General features: G+C 52.8%; 10 protein-coding genes across 10 annotated transcripts; 4 read left to right on the top strand and 6 right to left on the bottom strand.

The window, feature by feature from the left end:
- Positions 1-167: 167 nt before the first annotated feature.
- On the top strand, positions 168-4,551 carry LTS14_005815 (uncharacterized protein; the record flags this gene model as incomplete). Its single annotated transcript, XM_064838513.1, has 3 exons — positions 168-550; positions 609-2,612; positions 2,670-4,551. The coding sequence occupies 3 exons, from the start codon at positions 168-170 to the stop codon at positions 4,549-4,551; spliced, it is 4,269 nt and encodes a 1,422-aa protein (XP_064693967.1).
- A 482-nt stretch (positions 4,552-5,033) lies between these two features.
- Positions 5,034-6,659, bottom strand: LTS14_005814 (uncharacterized protein; the record flags this gene model as incomplete). The annotated part of the gene is made up of 2 exons (XM_064838512.1): positions 5,034-5,043; positions 5,101-6,659. The coding sequence occupies 2 exons, from the start codon at positions 6,657-6,659 to the stop codon at positions 5,034-5,036; spliced, it is 1,569 nt and encodes a 522-aa protein (XP_064693966.1).
- A 1,244-nt stretch (positions 6,660-7,903) lies between these two features.
- Positions 7,904-8,530, bottom strand: LTS14_005813 (uncharacterized protein; the record flags this gene model as incomplete). The annotated part of the gene is made up of 1 exon (XM_064838511.1): positions 7,904-8,530. One exon carries the CDS (start codon positions 8,528-8,530, stop codon positions 7,904-7,906), a length of 627 nt encoding a protein of 208 aa, XP_064693965.1.
- A 918-nt stretch (positions 8,531-9,448) lies between these two features.
- On the top strand, positions 9,449-11,269 carry LTS14_005812 (uncharacterized protein; the record flags this gene model as incomplete). Its single annotated transcript, XM_064838510.1, has 1 exon — positions 9,449-11,269. The coding sequence occupies one exon, from the start codon at positions 9,449-9,451 to the stop codon at positions 11,267-11,269; it is 1,821 nt and encodes a 606-aa protein (XP_064693964.1).
- A 1,626-nt stretch (positions 11,270-12,895) lies between these two features.
- On the top strand, positions 12,896-13,537 carry LTS14_005811 (uncharacterized protein; the record flags this gene model as incomplete). Its single annotated transcript, XM_064838509.1, has 1 exon — positions 12,896-13,537. The coding sequence occupies one exon, from the start codon at positions 12,896-12,898 to the stop codon at positions 13,535-13,537; it is 642 nt and encodes a 213-aa protein (XP_064693963.1).
- Positions 13,538-13,976: 439 nt separating this feature from the next.
- LTS14_005810 (uncharacterized protein) lies at positions 13,977-14,762 on the bottom strand (the record flags this gene model as incomplete). The annotated part of the gene is made up of 1 exon (XM_064838508.1): positions 13,977-14,762. The coding sequence occupies one exon, from the start codon at positions 14,760-14,762 to the stop codon at positions 13,977-13,979; it is 786 nt and encodes a 261-aa protein (XP_064693962.1).
- Positions 14,763-14,948: 186 nt separating this feature from the next.
- Positions 14,949-15,575, bottom strand: LTS14_005809 (uncharacterized protein; the record flags this gene model as incomplete). Its single annotated transcript, XM_064838507.1, has 1 exon — positions 14,949-15,575. The coding sequence occupies one exon, from the start codon at positions 15,573-15,575 to the stop codon at positions 14,949-14,951; it is 627 nt and encodes a 208-aa protein (XP_064693961.1).
- A 172-nt stretch (positions 15,576-15,747) lies between these two features.
- On the bottom strand, positions 15,748-16,425 carry LTS14_005808 (uncharacterized protein; the record flags this gene model as incomplete). Its single annotated transcript, XM_064838506.1, has 1 exon — positions 15,748-16,425. One exon carries the CDS (start codon positions 16,423-16,425, stop codon positions 15,748-15,750), a length of 678 nt encoding a protein of 225 aa, XP_064693960.1.
- A 435-nt stretch (positions 16,426-16,860) lies between these two features.
- LTS14_005807 (uncharacterized protein) lies at positions 16,861-17,562 on the top strand (the record flags this gene model as incomplete). Its single annotated transcript, XM_064838505.1, has 1 exon — positions 16,861-17,562. The coding sequence occupies one exon, from the start codon at positions 16,861-16,863 to the stop codon at positions 17,560-17,562; it is 702 nt and encodes a 233-aa protein (XP_064693959.1).
- A 246-nt stretch (positions 17,563-17,808) lies between these two features.
- On the bottom strand, positions 17,809-18,583 carry LTS14_005806 (uncharacterized protein; the record flags this gene model as incomplete). The annotated part of the gene is made up of 3 exons (XM_064838504.1): positions 17,809-18,143; positions 18,182-18,312; positions 18,360-18,583. The coding sequence occupies 3 exons, from the start codon at positions 18,581-18,583 to the stop codon at positions 17,809-17,811; spliced, it is 690 nt and encodes a 229-aa protein (XP_064693958.1).
- Positions 18,584-20,370: the final 1,787 nt, after the last annotated feature.

Raw genomic sequence — 20,370 nt, 5'->3', positions numbered from 1 at the left:
CGACCATACATGGTGAGACCACAGCATCTGTCACTACTTGACGCGCTTGCGCACGCTTGAGAAGGAGAAATAGATGGTCACGAGTCAAGGCTCCAGCTCCGCTCGACTCGACCGTGCATCCCCATCAAAGAACAGGCCAACAAACATTCAGCGCCAGCACCTCCACCATGGAGGTCGCTGGCAACACACCGCCTGCAGCAATGCGGCAGCAACACGAGGCGCTTTCGCCAGCCTCACACGACGGGGTGAAGGCGACGACTGAGCGACCTTCGACCGATAGCAAGCCCACAAATGCTCTCACGCCTCCCACGAGTGAAGAGATGAACCTCCACGACCACCGTCAAGAGAACGAGGATAGTGAACTGAGTGATTTGGATCTGGACGATGATGACGAGGAGGACATCGAGCCGGATCACTACTGGGATGGAGGCAAGATCCCGGTCTTCAAGCCCACAATGGACCAGTTCCGTGACTTCAAGAAGTTCTGCGACAAGATTGACAAATACGGCATGAAGAGTGGCATTGTCAAAGTCATCCCACCTCCAGGGTGGTAGGTTATCGGCATTTGTTGATAGATGACGTAACGTTTGACTAACGTGACTTCACAGGCGTGACTCTTTACCTCAGCTGGACGAGTATGTCAAGCGCATTAAGATAAAGAATCCGATCACGCAGGAGTTCAATGGCGCATATGGTGAATACACCCAGCAGAACGTGGAGAAGCAGCGGTCGTACAATCTGCCAGAGTGGAAAGCTTTGACCGAGGAGACTCAGTATCAGCACCCCGCGAAGCGTGGCGAGAGGAGGCGCAACCAAGCGCAAGTCGTTCGTGGAGGTGGTAGCCTGCGTGGTCGTGCAGCGGCTGCAGCAGCAGCTGGCGTTGAAGCTGGAGATGACAGCCCGAAGCCGAAGAAGAAGCCAGGACGACCTCGTCGCAATCCTCTGCCAATTAATGACACCGAGTCTGGCGATGAAACTTCTGGGAGTGGTCGTAAGACACGAGGAAAGGTACCTCCGACCCCAGACTCGCCCGCCACCAAGCCAGCGAGGGTCAAGCCAGGGCCAAAGGCTAAGCCTGGTCCTAAAGGCAAAGGTGCTCAAGCAAGGTCGGTCACCTCACGTCGCCTCAACAACACAGCCGAGGCTGCTGATCACATCGATGAGGCGGCTTTCAAGAACTTCGACTACCATTTGGACGGCCTGGATGAGTACACTGCGGAGCGATGTGCCGAGCTTGAGCAACATTACTGGAAGAGTCTAGCATTCAACCAGCCCATGTATGCCGCTGACATGCCTGGCTCACTCTTCGACGAATCTGTGACCAGCTGGAATGTAGCACAGCTCCCGAACTTACTCGATGTGCTCGGCACAAAGGTGCCTGGCGTCAACACTGCTTACCTCTACATGGGAATGTGGAAAGCCACATTCGCTTGGCATTTGGAGGATGTCGATCTCTACAGCATTAACTACATTCATTTCGGTGCTCCGAAGCATTGGTACAGCATTTCGCAAGAAGATGCTCGCAAGTTCGAGGGTGCGATGAAGCAGGTCTGGCCACAAGACGCCAAAAACTGCGACCAGTTCTTACGCCACAAGACTTACCTCATCTCGCCAGATGTCCTTCAGAAGCAGTATGGTGTCAAAGTCAACAAGCTTGTGCACTATGAGGGAGAGTTCGTCATCACCTATCCTTATGGCTACCACTCTGGTTTCAACCTCGGCTACAACTGTGCTGAATCCGTCAACTTCGCCACGGAATCCTGGCTGGACTACGGCCGCATCGCAAGAAAGTGTAATTGCGAGGCCGACAATGTTTGGGTCGATGTATCTGAGGTCGAGCGCAAGCTGCGTGGCGAGCCTACACCAGAATACTACGAGGAGACTGACGATGATGATGACCTCAGCGACGAAGAGGACGGCAATCTGCCTTCGCCCCCAGCTAGTGTCAAGGGCAAGGCTTCACGTGGGAAGAAGCGCAAGCGCAACATCAAGGACGAGAAGCCGAAGAAAAAGAAGAAGATCCGCATCAGGATTCGTGCTCCCACACGCGAGCCTTGCGTCATGTGTCCGAACGACAATCCATGGGAGCCACTGCTCACCACCGACACTGCCAAGAAGGCCCATCGTGCATGCGCACTCTACACGCCTGAAACCTGGATCGACAAGGACGACAGTGGCAACGAGAAAATATGCGGTGTATCGACTATTGATCGAGCACGGCTGGAGCTCAAGTGCAACTTTTGTCGCTCGAAGCGTGGGGCCTGCTTCCAGTGTTCTTCGAAGAAATGTACACGTGCTTTCCACGCATCGTGTGCGGCAGCAGCCGGTGTCCTTGTCGATGCAGGTCTGGTGCCGACTTTCGGCGAGGATGGTACAGAGTACTTTGAAGAGGGCTTCGACTTCCGCTGCAAGTACCATCGGCCGAAGATGGATAAGCACATGAACGTCGAGAAGATCGAGGCTGACAGCAAGAGGATTTTTGCCTATGCGAAGAAGATCCAATTCAACGACGTGGTCCAGGTGCAGTATCTGGGCGCCGAAATCTTTGCTGGGCTTGTTGTCGAGAACAGGCCAGGCGAGCAGACTGTGATTGTCGATGTGCTACCAGAAGGGTATGTTTTCGTCCTCAACCCTGCGATGTGCAGACTTCTTACTGACTATGCCTGCAGTGAACGTGTTGAAGTGGAATGGAAGTGGCTTTGCCTCCTCGATCCTGATGATTCTCTACGACCCAAACCATCCGCGACTGCTCAGCCTATGCCCGAGGGCATGAACAAGAAAGCGCTGTCTGTCAACAACCGTCAAGACGGTGTGCCAAACCGGGATGATCCTTTCAGCGACAATCTGAAGTACAAGTGGCACGACTTCTACAACATGCACACACCTCCTCCAGGCTACACATCGAAAGCTCTTCAGACACCAGGCAAGCTCAAGGTCGATGTCAATCACCCTGACTCGTACTACTTTTACATGCCGGTGATCTCGACCGAGGCCAAGTGTTTCTTCACAGACAAGGCTGGCTGCCAGGAGATTGTTGCCAAGGCTAATTTCCTGGACCGCGTCGCCTCTCGACCAGTACAGCAATACAATGCTCCGCGTCCGCAACAGATTACTGCTGCTCCAGCCAAGCAGCCTATTATGCGTGCTCTACCACAGCTACCACGGCTGGCACAGTATCCACCAACGACCATTGGCAATCCTGCTAATCGCATTGAGAAGCCGTACACTTACAAGCCGAAGGAAGCTAGCAGGCCAAATCTCATGTGGGGTGTAGACCGCGACGCCTTGCAGACTCAGCGCGATTTCTTGGCGAGTGCCCAGCAACGTTCGACCGAGCAGTTCAATCTACCGCAGCCGAAGCCGCAGTACAACTACCAAGGCAGCGATCCAGCTCGCAATCAGCCCCTCCGGCCATTCTCGCGGGATTACTACTACTCCAGCGAGATTCTGCCAGCAGCATTTCCTGGTGAGTACTCCGGCTTCTCGTCGGTCGTGCGGCGTCAGTCCGTAAGCTCACCTAGCCCCTCAGCTCAGGACCAGAGCCCAGCCTACGTGCCGAACTATCAGTCCGTGAGCCAGCAGATGAAGCAGATCCATGCGCCGACCGTGCCCGCTATGGCTGGCGCGTCTACCAACCCGTATGCTTCGGGCAGCAGCAGGCCCACGTCATCTGCGCATAGTCACCAGAGCCCACTCGGCGCCCCGCTAACACCTGCGACCACTGCATCATTGCCCACCAATGGTATCAAGACTCCGCCAGGCTATCTCGAGAATTTGCAGAAGTACGGGTACCTTAAGAACAGCTTCTTGCGCAGATCTGCCTATGTCTCGCCTTATGCACCCGATAGTGGCTTCTCCGAAGTGTATCAGCCTCTGAAGCTCGATGAGCAATCAGTGGAGAGGAAGCATGCCAGCACGCATACGCCAAACACATCAATGTCAGATGTCTATGGCAGGCCAACAAGCCAGCAGTGGACGCCACCTTCACAAGCATGGCAGTCTAGTGGCTTCGGTGGTCCGAAGCAGGCATCGCCGCCGCCAATCCAGCAGTATCACGGTCCTCATCCGACCCTTCAACCAGCACATCCAGCTCGACAAGTCGTGCAGCCCACATACCAGACACCGCTCGAGTTCCGCAACTCTTTCCAGGTGCACCCAAGCACAGCCAGTAGAGATGGCGCCCAAGCACGTCTGATGCGTGATCAAGGTTACGGGTACGGCTCATACGCGCCCCATTATGCACCTGCACCCCACCGCAACAGCTTTGGTCAACAGTCTGCACCTGCGCCGACATACGATACGGCGAAGATGTCCTGGGACAGTCCAAAGGCGCCAATACCCAGCCCGCTGTCAGACCCGAACACGCCTGGCAATCAGAACTGGAACACGTTACCTAGGGCTTATGGTACGCCGACCGCAAACATGACAAGTGGACTACCATCCACCCTGATGCGGAGGCAAGGCTCGAATGGCGGGAACGGAAGTGGGAGTCTAGGCTATGGTCCTATGCTGCCGCAAATGCATGGAAATGAGACCTTCAGATACAACTGAGAGTATCGGTCAAGGTTGATATGATGTGAGAGCATGGGATGTGCATATGGGTCCGGATTATGAAAGTTGGTTTTCGCGGGTTGATGAGAAGGCGTTTCTGAGTGAAGGTGATTTGCCTGTCGTCCACAAAGGATGACTATGGTTGTAACGATGGACGCGATGAATGATGCCGCGTTGCCTTACTTTCTGTTGTATTCTATTACACGCCCGTATTGGCGTTGCCTTGAAGTCACTACCGTTACGTAGCTTGTAGCAAACACTCCACTGCTGCTCAGTGCTCAACATTCACGCGATCGATGTGCAAAAGATGCCGGGAATGTGTTGTATCATGATCTATCTGGGTATCTTCTCGAACAAATGCTGCTAATCAACAAGCTCAAGGCGACCTGCGCTATGTACATGTTTCCTCCTTCTATACAAGAATGACATCCATCTTTTCTGCCGTCTGATGCTCGCTGACAATATACGCTCTCAGAATCACGCTACGCTATCCTGGAAAGTCAGAGCCAAGGTTACGCTCGAGTAGCAGTACTCTGCAGATTACCTTACTGCCCACAGATGTTCAAATTCTCCCTCTTTGTCAGAGGATCGCCTTGCATGATGTACTGCACAATGTTCTGCGCGGACCACAATCCAGGACCCTTCAATGACCACAGGAACCAACCATTAGTGTTCTGCTCAAAGGTCTCGAGCTGAGCTTCCAAGAACCTGCGCAAGTCCGCCTGGAGATTAGTGGCGACGACGTTGCTCTTATCGATGTAATTGCCCATGGCGATGTTAGTGCACTGGCATCCACTCGGAGTGCATTGAAGACCGCCTCTCGTCGTCCCATCTGGATTGGCGCAAACGTCGATGGTGCCTGCGAATTCGCCGACGAAGATCGGTATGGCGGCATTGCCACCCATGAATTGTGTTTGCTTCCAACTGCATACTGCAGCGATTTGGCCATCAACGTTCAGACCTCTGCTCGCCGCGTCCTGGTTCTGGTAGAGGTGGAGGTCGACGCCGAACCGGGCTGGATTGTTCAAGTTGGCACTGACTCCTTCCCATTGTTTCGCGCCCATCCACGCATCGTGGGTGATGACCCACAGGTTCTTGTTCGGTGCGGCCGTCCTGATTGTGTCATATGCCTTTTCTGCGAAGTCTTGCGTCACCGTTGGTGTGTTCGTGCAACCTGCAGTGCTTGAGTCTTTGCACGGCTCGTTCACGATCTCGATGCCCATCACTACATCCTGATAGGCCATGGTGCCGTACTTGGTGGCGATTGTCTTGAGGACCTTGAGTGTGAGGTTCACATTGTCGTATGCTTGCCAGTTGACAGCCCCTTGTTGCCCGCTATGGTCCTTGCCATTTTGCGATCCAGGCGAGCCGTGCAAATCGATCATGACTCTCATCGAGTTCGCGCGGGCCCAACCAATAGCCAGCTCAAGGTATTCGTCTGCGCCACTGATATAAGGGCTGGCGTCCATAAACGCCCAGTAGCCGATTGGAATTCGTACAGCGTTGATGCCCCATGATGCCATTTGCACGAAATCTTGCTGTGTGATATATGTTGACCAATGATCCTGCAGTCGAGCCTCGGCATTGTAGGCGGTACTATCGAATGTCCATTGATCTATCGCGCCAGTGTTGTTGAAAACTCCGGGAACCATCCACTTCTCCAAGATGAGCCAACCGCCCAAGTTCACACCGCGAAAAGTTTCCAAGTGTGCAACCGTGCCGTTGGAAGTGGTGTTACTGGAGCTCAGTGGAGTCGACGTAGCATATGATACGCCTGCACTCGCTGTCTGCGTAACGCCGTACGACAGCCCAGCCGTCCCTGTAGGTGCAAGTGTTGCATATGAGGCGACTGGGAGAGCAGTATTGGAGGTTGTGTAAGTTGTATAACCTGCAGTTGCAAAGTTCGACGGCGCCGCAGTAGGCGCCGACGAGTCCGATGAGGAATCAACGGAATAGGTGGGCGATGTGATCGGGCCCGGTTGGTATTGTGATGATGGTCCTGGAGGGTAGCCGTACTGTTCTGGGTCGTAGTATTGTGGCAATGCGCTGACGATTGTTGCGAAGATGGTCGATGTAGCCAGGATAGCAAGCGAAGGAAGGCTGGGCATTCTGATGAGACTGCCTTCGACCTTGCGAGATGTACAAAGGTTCTACTCGACTGCTTCGTATTTCAATCGAAAAATCCTTGTGGTAGTTGATGTTGGAAAGGCGAATGCGCTGCTGTCTGCCAACGCAAAGCAAGAATCAGCACATGCTCAGCACCTGAACAATAGGTATTATCACCCACTCACAGATGGTCTGAGCACAGCTCTCTTTGTATCGATAAGATCTATCAAAGACCTTTGTTGTCTTGTCTCTCAGTGATAACGATGGCAACGTTAACGGTGACCGTTGATGGTGTGAAATGCGCGCAGCGCTAACAGAGCCAAATGCTGTCGGGGAGGATCGACTGTGAATGCACGAAGACAATGCCAAGATGCTATGAACGAAAGGACGTGGTCACTAGGACACACCTGAAAAGCAAGGGAAGAAGGCCGGATGAGAGGAATGCTGATGGGGAGAGAGTCCAACTGAAGAGGGGAGACTGTCTTAGTCTATGCTGTTTTACATGATACACGCGGTTGCGCAGCACCCTGCGCAGTTCGTTGTCCAGGGACGTGGTTGACATGCAATGTGGATACGGTTGCTGCTCCTGAATATCGATGAAACCGTTGTTCGAGACGAGAGATAAGGCCAGGCGGGCGTTTCTTTGGTAGTACCAAGAGCCTTGGGCCCAGCAACATGCCATGCCAACCTGCTCACTTGCTATGACTTGAGCAGGTGAATCTATATGCTTTGGACGGTGGCTTGGTGTGCGACGCGCCCGAGAAGCAATGGTGAACGTACGAAGGGAAGCGCTGAGGTCTCAAGTGGATCGCCAAACATCCGATTGAAACGCCCGCGCGGCACTCGGTACTCGGCACTCATCAGCCTTACCGACGGCCCGTGCAGTAGGCTATGGAAATAGCAAAAGGCCCACTTCGCGCCACCGTAGCAATTGAAGTGAGGTCTCACAAGCACGTGCATGTGGTCGATGGCTGGGAAGAAAGCTAGTAAAGAGCCGACAGCGAGTGTATTGTGTAGCTCTTCACGATCCGAACATACTGATATTATCCTCTGTTTTAATCCCGCCACAACGACTATTATCCCAAGCGTTGAGTTCCAAGGTATGGTAATAAACAGGAGGATGCCTTTGTTGGTTCGCCGTCATAAGAAAGAGCATATCGTACGATCCCATCGCATCGGATGCTTCGTCTCAGGGGTAGGGTTTCTGACATAACCACTGTCTTACTTTTCCACCACACATACCGCACTAATTCATGCCCAACCACACCCCGACAGCCCTCTTTGCCATCGGCCAGCGCTCCTTAGTGATGCAATAAAGATCGCACACTCTCCCCTCCTCGTGCTCATTGACCAGCTGCGATCGTCGCACAATGCCGTCTACAGTCATGCAAGTGTTCTTCTGCGCCGCCTCTCCTGTCTCGGGCGTGAGGGAACCAGTCCGATGATAGATCTTAGTCACCCCTTGGCGCTCGATACAATGTTGCGCGAGGGTATACAAGGTCTCCCAGGTCAAAAGCCCGTGGTGGTCGACGAAGACCGAGTAGGTGACTTCACGCTCTGTGTTGACGCCTTGCGATGGTAGGCACACAAGCCAGCCGATCGCTTGTTCGTCTTCGTAGGAGCGTAGGGCATATGCTGTGCCGTTTTCTACTGGATCATGGAGGTGGTTTACCAGCATATGGCGAAGATGCGACACGTTCTTCTCATATGGTCTGCCGTAGGTCTGCCGGAATAGCCTCAGGTTCTCCTCATGGTCGAGCAAGTGGCAAAGGTCGTTGGCATTCTCTACTGTTATGTCGTCTGAGTAGAATGATTGACTTTGGATCTCGAAGGGCACTGTCTGGCCCTGCGGATCTACATGCGGCTGCTCCATGCTGCGATCCAAGACTGTCGGTACTGCAGATTCGTTATTTGGTCTGGTACTGATCTGGTTCCTGTGCCCGGATGGATAGTGGCCGTGCTTATGTGCGACTCCCATCTCCTCAGGCTGCGTGATAGCTGTACCGTGAATGTATCAGGGAGCTGTCGTTCACACTTCGACTTGCGAGCGTGTCAATGTACAGCGCCGTCGCATGCGCATGGTGCCTGCGACTCGGCGACCACGGAGCTACGGTAGCATCTGCAGTGTTACCAAAGAAAACGTACGGGAAGAAGTAAAGAAGCCCTGCATGCGATGCGGAAGGATGCTTAGGTAGCTAAGCATCGTAGGGCACGGTACGGACGTAACAGTCCCGAACAACCACGCCCACCTTGAATGAGCTGCTCGAGCCTACATCGTAGGCTCACTCTGACACAATGCACGGAAAGTACAGAAGCGATGAAAGGATGGCAGACAAGTACCGACAGCATGGTACTTTTTCGAGAGCTTCGAGAGCATTATTATGCCTTGGTTGTCTGTCGGCAGCAGGTACTTTTTGGTCGGCGACAAAGTAAGCCATGACGATGGTGAGAGCGTGGGTCGCGGGACCGGTCGAATAGTCAGCCGTCGTCCAAGGAGATCGTCTTGGTCATTGCAGTATGGGAGTCGATGTCGAAGTTTATCCAGAGCAAAGATTTCGCAATAAGGTATTCAATACGGAGTAGAACTAGCGTAAAAAGCTTTGTCCACTACCGTCCGCTCAACACGCGATTCGACCAGAAAGCATATTACTGACCTTGGTTGGTTGCTGCAACTTCAACGATCAGGAGTGAAGGAGTGTTATTTGAAATCGTGTATGACTATGGCATGATGGCAATGGCGGAAGACAGTTATACAGCACAAGTACGGTAGCATCAATACTTGGGCTCAGCAATGCCCTCAAACTACACTTCCCAGTCGCCCGCGAGCCTGGTACCACCACGCGACTCCCTCGAGCTTGCGTCACTCGCCTCGTCTGACCACGACGGCAACGATCGCACGTCTTTCTCATCCTCCGATGCGGGTATCTCTTCATCTCGGAAGCTGTCCTTGGAGGATGGCGAGGCCACGAACGGCAGACCCCTAGCCGACAGAAGGAGCTATTCTGTCTCCAGCGCATTCGATTTCAACAGCGCTCTCTTCCCGCTATCTGCGTCAGGACCAGGTTATACAGCATTAGGGACACCGAGTACACCCACCTTTGATCTAGGAGGACAGCAATCTCTAGAGAGGAATAAGAGCTTGACCTTCTTGAATGGCTTATCACTGGTGATTGGCTTGATCATAGGGTCAGGCATCTTCTCCAGCCCTGCGAGCGTGAATAGCAATGCAGGTTCGCCCGGCGCAGCCCTTGTGATATGGGCAATATGCGGTCTACTGGCATGGACTGGCGCAGCGAGCTTCGCTGAGTTAGGAGGCGCTATTCCGTTGAATGGAGGTGCGCAAGTATACTTGAGCAAGATCTTTGGAGAGTGGGCAGGGTTCTTGTTTACATGGTGTGCTGTCACTGTGCTCAAGCCTGGCTCTGCAGCAATCATTGCAATCATCTTTGGCGAATACATGGTCCGTGCGGTCATTGGCGCAGAAGCGCTGGAAGTCAGTCCTTGGATCAACAAAGGTGTCGCTGTGCTCGGTCTGCTGGGAGTCACGGGCATCAACAGCGTGTCAACACGCCTGGGAACACGTAGTGCCGACATCTTCATGTTCCTAAAGTTCGTCGGTCTGCTAGCTATCACGATCTTGGGCATTGTTGTGGCAGCGACAGGTTTTGCAGTCAACAAGCAAGCACTATCTGACACGTGGCGGCACACGAACTGGTTCGAGGGCACGTCGATTAGCAGCTCCAAGTGGGCTGTAGCACTTTACGCGGGTCTCTGGGCCTACGATGGATGGGACAACACGAATTACGTGGTCGGCGAGATGATCAACCCTGGGCGCGATCTACCTCGCACGATTCACACTTCCTTGCCACTGGTCATTCTTGCATACCTACTAGCGAATCTGAGCTACATCTTCGTCCTCCCAGCAACGGTAATCAATGCGTCGAATACCGTAGCCGTGGCCTTTGGCCAAGTGGTGCTTGGCCGTGTAGGCTCGCTTATTCTCGCTCTCGTGGTTAGCGGATCTTGCTTCGGCGCCTTGAATGCCACAACTTTCACGGCTGGACGGTTGGTCTACAGTGCAGGAAAGGAAGGCTACATCCCATCAATATTCGGTACCATAGGTCTCAGCCACGGCAACCAGCGAGTACGACTACCACGCCGCAGCGCAAGAGCGAAACGCTTCACGCGATGGATAGCGGATGAGCAGGGTTTCTTTTACACGCCAATGTACGCCATGGGCCTCAACTTCGCGCTGACGACGATCTACATCATCATCGGCGACTTCACGACCTTGACAACATTCTACGGCGTGGCTTCGTATCTCTTCTACTTCGCGTCTGTGGTCGGCCTGATCGTCTTACGGGTTAAGGAGCCGGAGTTGGAAAGGCCATATAAGTGCTGGATTGTGACACCGATCATCTTTTGCTGCGTGAGCTTGTTCTTGCTTAGCCGAGCTATCTTCGCCAAGCCGTTACAGGCGCTGATCGTACTGGCTTTCATTGTGGCAGGAGTGCCTCTTTATTGGTGGAGGGTTGGGTCGAGGAATAGTGGACGCGGCAGGAAAGGCGAGGGGTTTGACTGGAAGTTTTGGAAACGATGGGGCAGAAGATAGAGTTGTAGTCTGCGGTATGGATTATCACGTGCAACCTGAATCGCGCCCTTCCTTCCAAATTCACTGAGTCGCAGCTCCTTGCACTTTCATGGGACGTGAGGGAAGCTGCCACTTCCGCTACCAACCTGCGACAGCTGTTTGAAGCCGCAGCTACTTAGATACGGCTTCACCGCATTGTGGGCCTGCAGCAAACACGCACAGGCCGATAAGTAACGGAAACCATCTCGCAACAATGTTGGTACGTAGTATCCGCAGTCCGAAGAAGCAGAGACTCCTAGACCCAGACATGAAAGAATCATCGGATTCACCGTCCTCGGCTGAGATCAGCACCCCATCGTCAGGGAACGTCTTCTCAACACCGCCCAGAAATACTACAAAAAAAGTGCCAGATGCAGACGCGCAAGTGGCCACTTATCTTCAAGGTTTCAACGACATCTCGTACGCCACCATCAGACACCTAATCGCCCCGCCAGCCAGGAGCAAAGACAGATTCATCCTCCCTTCATCGTATCAGCCAGGCGAACACATGGAGAAGTACATTCTCAGACTCAAGACGAAGGGTCTACTGCTTGATCATCGGGTTGATGCCGTGGAGGAGAAGGTGGTGTTTGTTGGTCAGAAGTGGCCGATCTCGAGTAAGAGTAGTAGAGAGAAGGCGATGGAAACGGCGAAGCGATTTGAGGGAGATCTGTTGAGGAAATTGCATGTTGTGAACGTCAGGCTATCACAGGCTCCCGGGCCGATCAGGAGATAAGATGAATACCCTGACGAAAATGGTGCGGACGGACGCTGTGATCTCGCCTGTTTGAAGATTGATGTGGGCATGGAAGCGTACTGTTGAGTACAGATATGCCGCTGGCGTAAATGAGAGGTGGCGAAGCCAGAGGACTGCAGAGGGCGGGACCGCAAAGTGGCACCAGGATAGACGTATGCTACATGCCAGCAAGACTCTCCTGGATCTCCTTTACATATTGTACACAATACGCCAGCGAGTTGTTTGCCAGAATAGTCATCTGCAGGCCACCTGATATCAGGAGACTTCTCGTGCTGGCAGGCACCTCTCGTCGTGACAGTCAACCCCATGTAGTACACCTCATATGCTTCTTACCACTTCACACTGGTGCGTAGGCCCGTAATAGCTCCCTCTTGATGCAAGCAGTCTGGGATGTCGTTCGGGTACGTGTGCTCTACATGCTAGAATTTGACCCTTGCCGATCTGTTTGTTTCGTGAGCGATCGAGGGTCCACGTCGGAGACATGTTCATGCTCTCCGTAAATATCATGAGCCGCCACCTTGTCCAGCAGAGGCACAGATTTGGCCAGTATAGTCGAGGACATCTGATTCTTTCGATTTAAGATTTGTAAATGGGTGATAAGCAGGAAAACTATTCCTCCCATTGGCCCAAATCAACTCCTGAAGACAACTCCTTCTTTACAAAGCACTCCATCGACAACATACTCACCAAGCAGTGTCCTCAGTGCCAAAGTATGTTACGGTTTCAAGTACATAAGCAGCAGTGTCCCACGTCCGACATGTAGATTCTTCGTCTCATTGTACCAACAACTGTGGACTCTAGCAACTTCGTACCCTGAATTCTAACAACCTTACCAAGCTCTTTAGCCCAACATGCCCAAAACCAACAATCAAGGCAACAAGTCAAAGTACCCGACCGCCGTCAAGACTTTCGACGCATACGACTTCGCTCATCTAGGCCACAACCAGCCCACAAAGGCACAATTTGCCTACCTCCTATCTGAAGCCCCTCGTGCAAAGCTCACCAAAGACGACGCCACGAGCTGTATCTGCTGTCTCAACGCGTGGACTTTCGATGGCAAGGTAACGGCTACCCGACTAGCCTGCAACCATCTCATCTGCCGAGACTGCGCACCACAGTGGTTCGGACGTCCGAAGAAGACATGTCCCACTTGTCGTGCGGTCTTGATGACGTGCGAGGAGGCATTGGAGGAACACAACATCGTTCCGGACATGCAAGACGAGAATCTCGAAGACGACGAAGAAGGTGATGGTGCAATCCTCGCCGACTCAATCGATCATCTGCTTAGCGGGACCATGAGGCACTTCGTCAGAACCCTCGATAACGAGCGTGAGAACAGTGCAGTCATAACGTTGCAGATGTTGTGCGGCGGTCTCTCGGCTTTCCTCGAAGAGATCAGGCAGACAAGACAGCGCATCAGAGACGAAGTCGCTGGACTTCGCAACGATATGACCCGGGTGGAGGGACCAGATGAAGAGCTTGAAGTCGTGTAAGACAAGAGCTGACCTCGCCTTTTCATGTAGAGGATGGCGAGTTGTAGACTGAGGAGAGGTACGGTCCGGTTCGCGATCAATTTCCTTGCCCTCAACTGCTGACATAGTATCAGATGGCCCTCGATATCAGCATGCGTGAGCACAATTCCCAGGGACATGTCTTGGAAGAGGGTGCCCTTCGCAGAACCGATTGAAGCTAGTGTGCTACTAGGTCGTGCTTCCCGTATATGCAGTACAGCAGTGTCTAGTGAGAAGCGTCCATAGAACTCAGCTGTCCTTCATAGCTTGCGTAGCGTATGGGCTCTCCTTGATTGGATTCCTGCGTTTCAAGAAGCGGTGTCTTCCGTGGACTCCAACGATACATCCAATCATGCCCATACACCCTTCGTATCATAAAGGATTTCATCCAGTAATCGTAGCATCTCAGCGGTCACAGTGGTCATTCACCATTTTCCTCACTGTCAGAGCCATCTTCTACCTGCCCACTACCATCACCAGCGGCATCTCCTCCCGCAGCCTTCGCCGCTCGCCCCTTAGCCCGCTTCTTCAACTTCTTCTCCCGATTCCTCCTCGCTCTCTTCTCCTTCTCAGCACTTCCCTTCGATGCAGCATCCGCTTTCGCCTTTTCGGACTGCTCCTTGGCAGTAGCATGCTTCACGCGAACTCTGATCCTGGCCTTCTTGCCAAGCCGCTTGCGCTTCCTACTACCTTCGCCACCCAACACGATGAGTCTTGCGAAGAGCATATTCTGTGCACTCGTTGACTTTGCCTGCGATGATGATGGAAGATGCAGCACTTTCCAAGGATATTCATTACCTGGGCACGGCTTGTGCGAGAGAGCTAGGACTTCTGCGCTTGAAAGTGCCGCAGCTTGGTACGTCTCAACAGAACCCGGTGAAGCATCTTGAAAGTAACAGCGCCGTGGTCTCTCCGGTATCATGAAACCAGGCTCGGCATTCTGCGGAGTGGGTGACCGCAGCCTGATCTTGTTTGCGACCGTGGCGGCGGCTGTGGCGTCTGCTGGTTTGCTGCTGGAGAAGAGGCGGAAGTCCAGATCATCGTCATCGACATGACCGCGCTCATCGTGACCAGGAGCTGCATTCTCTGTTTGCACATAGTCGAACTCCGAGATTTCCTTGATGTGCTTTACCAGCTCTAGATCAGACGCTGGCTCGGGCGAGCTTGCCGGCGACCCCAGCTCTCCACGACTGACTGCACGCTCCATCATAGCAATGCGAGCGCATCTCCCGGCCTCAGCTCACGTCTGCAGCAACCACTCGATGAGCAGGATGGGCTTTGTGACCAACTTTTGCGTATGATTTACTTGGACAAGACGCAGCGAATTATTGTAATCCGAAGGTTCGCGTCTGCGCTAGTCTACTTCAAGACAAATCTGGCAAATGGTCTCGTATTATATCTGCAGGTACGAGCTATCAGGTTCCTCTGATGGCCTGGCGGTATGATAGGTTACAGCTCTGATCACAGTCCTATACAATCGCGAGAACTCACTCGCCCTGAATTGAGATCTAGTCCCATCGAAGTTGTTTCTCTCCGCAACAGCACACTCCCCCTCATCGTCAAACTTCATCCTAAGCCCATCCCACCAGATGTCGGGCCCATCAGAGTGGTAGAGCCACCATCCATCGCTCTGGTCAATATTGCTTGCTCTCTTTGCAGTATGTGGGATGTTGAGCGTCACTGTCTGCTCATCATTGTCGACCAGACATGTGATATTCTGACAATGCCGCCCTGGCAGAGGTAGATCTGTCATGTAGACCAAAGTAAGTCCGGGTTCATTCAGAACATCGTCCTCGTACCCGGCGTCAAGGCCTTCAGGAGGTAGCAGAGGCACTGTGTGAGTCGCGAAGTAGTTTATTGGGGGATCGTACGGCAGATAGTAGTTTAGCCAGCCACTAAGCTCGCAGTACAACCACTTACGAATGGCTGCTTCCAGGTATGGGAACGATGATTCTGGGTGGTAGATGATGATGCGACTCTCGTATTTGCTGATGTCCTCCATGATTTCAACTTCCGACATTGCTGTGAGCACTGCAGATCTACATATAGCAGTACGTCGGTGCAGCCAGGGTCGATTAAATATGTTGAGTGGAGACTTCATCTAGATCGTCCGCAAGATCCAAGATGCACGATCAATTTGCCTCCAGTAAAGCGAGTAGCTTCGGCACTGCAAGCAGTGAAGGTGTACCGCATCACTCCTTGACTGGCATCCCCTCGCCCTCTTCCTCAGCATCAGGATCTTTCCAGAATGCCCTCTTAACAGCCTCCGTCCTAATTTCCCAAACATCCTCACTGCTTCCCCTCCCTTCACCCTTCCTCTTCTCATCCCTCAAACGGTAGTACTCCCGCACCGCCCTCTCCTTCTCCTCTGCCGGATACGTGCGTGTCCGCATACAGAACCAAAAAGCACCCCATTGCTCACCACAGTCCTTGACGTGGCCGAAACGGTAGATGTCGTTGAATTTGCCGCCGAGAGATTGACAGTAGAAAGCTTGATCGAAGGCTTGTTGGCAGGACATCGTGGCTGGATAGAGGGCGACAGGGTCGATGTTTAAAGTGCCGTCTGGGTGGTGTCGGAAGTAGGGAGTGAGCTTTGGTTCCGATGGTGTTTCTGCTACTGGATTGTCTGATGGTCTCGTCGCTCCAGCGCCTGTCTTAGGAGCTTCGAATGACTGTAGGAAGGCATCTAGTTCATCGGCAGCTTGCTTTTCCCGTGGGTCGACACTGTCAGGTTCCTTCTTCGGAGCGAGTTGGCCAAATATGCGACCTCGTTGCTCATCGGTCAGACCAAAGTCGCGTTTCGGTTCTGCTGCCTCTTGCGTAGGCACACTTGGCGACGGCGCCGACGAGAAGGGCCATGGCCACGGCATTCTAGAGAGGTTGTTGTATTACAAAATGTATGTACAGATTCATGCATTCATGGACAAGCTAGCTCAGGCACAGCCATCTCATTGGCTCGGCAGTGGTGGGCGCTTGTGTATGTGCAAAAGTTGAGTGAATCAGTGCTGCCTCCAAAAGTGCTTCATTCGTGACACTCCTGAGTCGAGATGATCCACAAAAAGGCGACATCAGGCGTCGAAGCATCTTTTTGAAAGCTCAGCGACATCGTCTACATCCTGGAACAACGCCGTGTCACTGTTGTCTGAGGACAACATAATTGTGCATGCTGTGCCTCAACTAAGTGGCGCCAATTCGTAAGCTTGACACTGAGGAACTGCCTCGCCCTGATTAACGATATAGTCGGGTGTAATACCGGGCCAAAATGGACAAACGAGTTTTCGAGCACTATCATCCGTCCCAAGATCATGCCTTTCCGCCAAGCGAATCTCGCCGACATACATCATGGAGCACATATTATGGCCACAGCTTTCCAGGATGGGCCGATCTTGGGTCGATATCTCCATCCGTATCGTGAACAACATCCAGACGGCATGTACCTGTATTTCCTCCGGAAACTTAGACTAGCCTACGCACGAGGGTTACCAGACGACATCTTACTCGTAACATATGACGTTAATTCATCTGACAAGGAGCAACAAATCACAGGCTTCGCACACTGGCACCGTAAACGAGCAGAATTAATACCACGATCGCTCCACAGCACTGCTATCTTACAAGCAACAAAAGCATACAACTACCTCACCTCCCTCATTTGGCCAAACCTTGCTATCGAGCCTTCCCGGGCAGGTCTCTTCCAGCAGATCGATCCTTTCATCTCACATCACTGGGCGGGTTCCAGAGCAGAGGTGTGGATGCTCGAGCTTATTGCCGTCGATCCCATGACTGGGAAGAAAGGTTATGGACGTCAGATGCTGGAATGGGGTATGCAGCGAGCGAAAGAAGATGGCTTGGCGTGTAGCCTTATCGCTGGTAAAGGCGCTGTAGGCTTCTATCGGCGTTGCGGGTTCGATATTGAGGTAGGCACATTGACTGATGAGGGTGGGGATGACAACCCCATGCGTAGGGCTGGGGTTGAGGGGGGCACCATCATGTTCTATGAGCCTTGAACTTGGTACCAAGTATTGATACAATCCTATCTCTTTGCCTCGTGCATTCTCCCCCTTGCAAAGATGGAGCAAACTGATAAACTTCGCTATCGATCGAGCCTTGGTATTGTGATGCCAGAGGTCAGCATGATACGTCAGTACCACAAATCGAAATCGTTCATTCGTCCTCGAGCTCCATCAATCCTGCCTGGTTTGAATCTCCTCAAGCTGTAGCTGCAGCCTCGCCTTCTTGCGCTGTCTTGCCTCTTACGTTTGAGCAGGCTCAGACAACTCGGTCTTCGGTATCATTGTGCATGCACCTTCAATGCCGTTCTCAATCTTGACCCTCTTGTAAGCCGCACTCCCTGCAAGACCAGGAGCGTTCTCATCAGCATAACGCTTCTTGTTCGCCGGCTCGAAGGCCAGTGCAGTCGTGGTCTCTTCGCCGCTCTCCGCACAAAGATCGATAATTCCAACAGCGTGTCGGGCCTCGACTAAAACTGGAGATGATGATGGAGATCGTGTACTCTGGCTGATCACGGCCTGCGATTCGGCAGGAGCAACAGGGATAGTTGGCACCACACTTTTGAGCTCGAGAGCCACTGCAAGCAGTCAGTACGGCCCGAGTAAATGAGAGTACCAGACATAAGTCTGGAAGCATAATAGAAGGTGAAGTTGATAACGCGACCCTTTTTGCCTCGAGCGGGAATCCAATCCCATTCCTGTTCGAGGTCTTCGAAGTCCCCTCCTTCCGTAGACAGCAGCATGAGTCTGCACTGCATTAGCAATGGTCCACCACTTGCGGTCAAAGGACATACTCGACTCCGTGCGATCGCGCATTGTCAATCGCAATCTTCTTTGAAGTTGTAAGACCCAATCCTTTGGGCTCGCGGTAGGAGTGTCCCACGTCTTTGAACTTGCTTCGACCCAGCTGCAGTTTCACGCTTATGCATCCTCTGTACTTGATCTCGTGGTCCGCATTCGCTTTGCTCAATTGGACGTCCTCGTCTGTGAGACAAAATGTCAGCTGGGTCGACGACATGCGTAGGTCACTGACGAACCGATTTGAAGCTCGCCGAATCGCCACCCCGCCGCATGCCACCCAGCATCGTCCTTCCAATTCGTGACACTCAGCCTGAAGAGTCCATCTGCGAAGTCGACCTCGCTCCTATAGGTCCAGCAAGAAGACTGATCCTTTGCTTCGCCTCCACCGTCTATGCAACACGAGAGGGAGAGTTCGGGCCGACCTTTGAAGTCGAACGATGCTGGCACTTTGACGCATATTTCGAAACGTTCGTCGGTCACAGCCTCGATATATTGCGTGCTCGACCTGCGAGTGTACAGCGGAGAGTGAACAGGCGCGGTTTACTCATGGTATTGCTCGTCTCCATCGAACGGCCGGATGAAGGCCTCGATTTCGCTTTGCCTGTCTTTCACGGTCGCAAGTGATATCTGTTGAAGTGAATATCGAGAGGTGAGAGGGAAGAGAGAAGGACAAGAGAAGGATAGAGGCCGTGTATAGCTGATGTACTCGTGCGGCCAGCAATCCACTCACTCGCAACCACAGAGTGAATGCTGCAAGTGAGCTGTCGAACCGTCGAATGGCCTCGCGGACTGTAGCAGACTTCCAGATCGCCACCATGCGCTATGCTTCACTTGATGGCGCAGTCCAGGCTTTTAAATCCTGAATGTCTGCATGTTCTTGAGACTTCATGCGCGTCTCCCATGTCGGACTAGGAACGCTGTTCCCGTCGATGAACTGGCCGAGTAAAGATCCTGGAGTGGCTCCTCGTAGGATTCAGCAGTACCGTTTGGCCTGGCGAAGGCTTGAACATTGCCTCTGTACTCCAGCATGTCATTTAATCACAGCCATTGACATGAGGCTAAGAAATGCGCAGATGGTACAAATGTTGTTAAAGTCAGGCTGCGCAGGCAGATCAAAGTATGCATCTGTGAGGCATCGATCAAGCCTGTCGTAGCCTCCCACGCCTATCTTCAACTTCATCCTCACTGCTACTATCCCTAAACCCCTGCTCCAACTCCACACTCGCCCTCCTCACGCCTTCTACTCTCTCAAACCCCATTCCACTCACGACCCTCCCTCCCCTCTCATCCCTCCCACTCTCATGACTCCTGATATCCGAACCAAACCCAACCATCCTCTCTCCTTCCTCCTCGCCCAAGACCCACTGATCCTCGTCCCCACCTATGCTGTTGTTCCTATACCCATCGTTCCCATCTACAACTTCGCGACGCCAGCGCATAGATTTCGGGATCATAAGGTTCGTTATGCCGTCCCATATTCGTTGGCGCAGGGTTGTGGTGTGTGAGGTTATGGTGTGAAGAGGCAAATACTGGCTGTAGCGTTCGTGGTGGCGACGCCAGAGTGGGAAGATGATGTAGACGAGTAGACCGTACAGGGCTGCGGCTATGATTGCTGGTAGGAAGAGGATCTTTGGATGCGTTAGTGGAGGCGCACAGCTAATGAGACTGTGTTGCGAACTTTTACTACATCGAAGAAGGTCATCTTGACGATCTCAAAGTCGTCCGTGACAATGTGCTTTACTTCTCGTCCCTCGGATGGAAACCGCAATGCAATACCAGATGCCGTATCAAGTTTGTCCTCGACCAGATACTGGCATAGCAATCCCTAGCATGTACGGCCGGAGCGGTCCAGAAGTCTCTCAGACGGCAGAATACATAGCAGCGTAACTCCTTCCCACGAATGTCGGAACAATAGTACAATGTCTTTGAGCAAGAGAATCGCATGTACTGCATCCTCGTTCAACAAGACTCGGGGGCAACGAATCGACTGACGTGGCGGAGCTG

The sequence above is a fragment of the Recurvomyces mirabilis genome (genome assembly GCF_035927965.1).
Source record: "Recurvomyces mirabilis strain CCFEE 5264 chromosome Unknown scaffold_14, whole genome shotgun sequence".
Classification (NCBI taxonomy): Eukaryota; Fungi; Ascomycota; class Dothideomycetes; order Mycosphaerellales; family Teratosphaeriaceae; genus Recurvomyces; species Recurvomyces mirabilis.
Note: the sequence above shows the minus strand (reverse complement) of the source record. Positions and strands in the feature narration are given on the sequence as shown.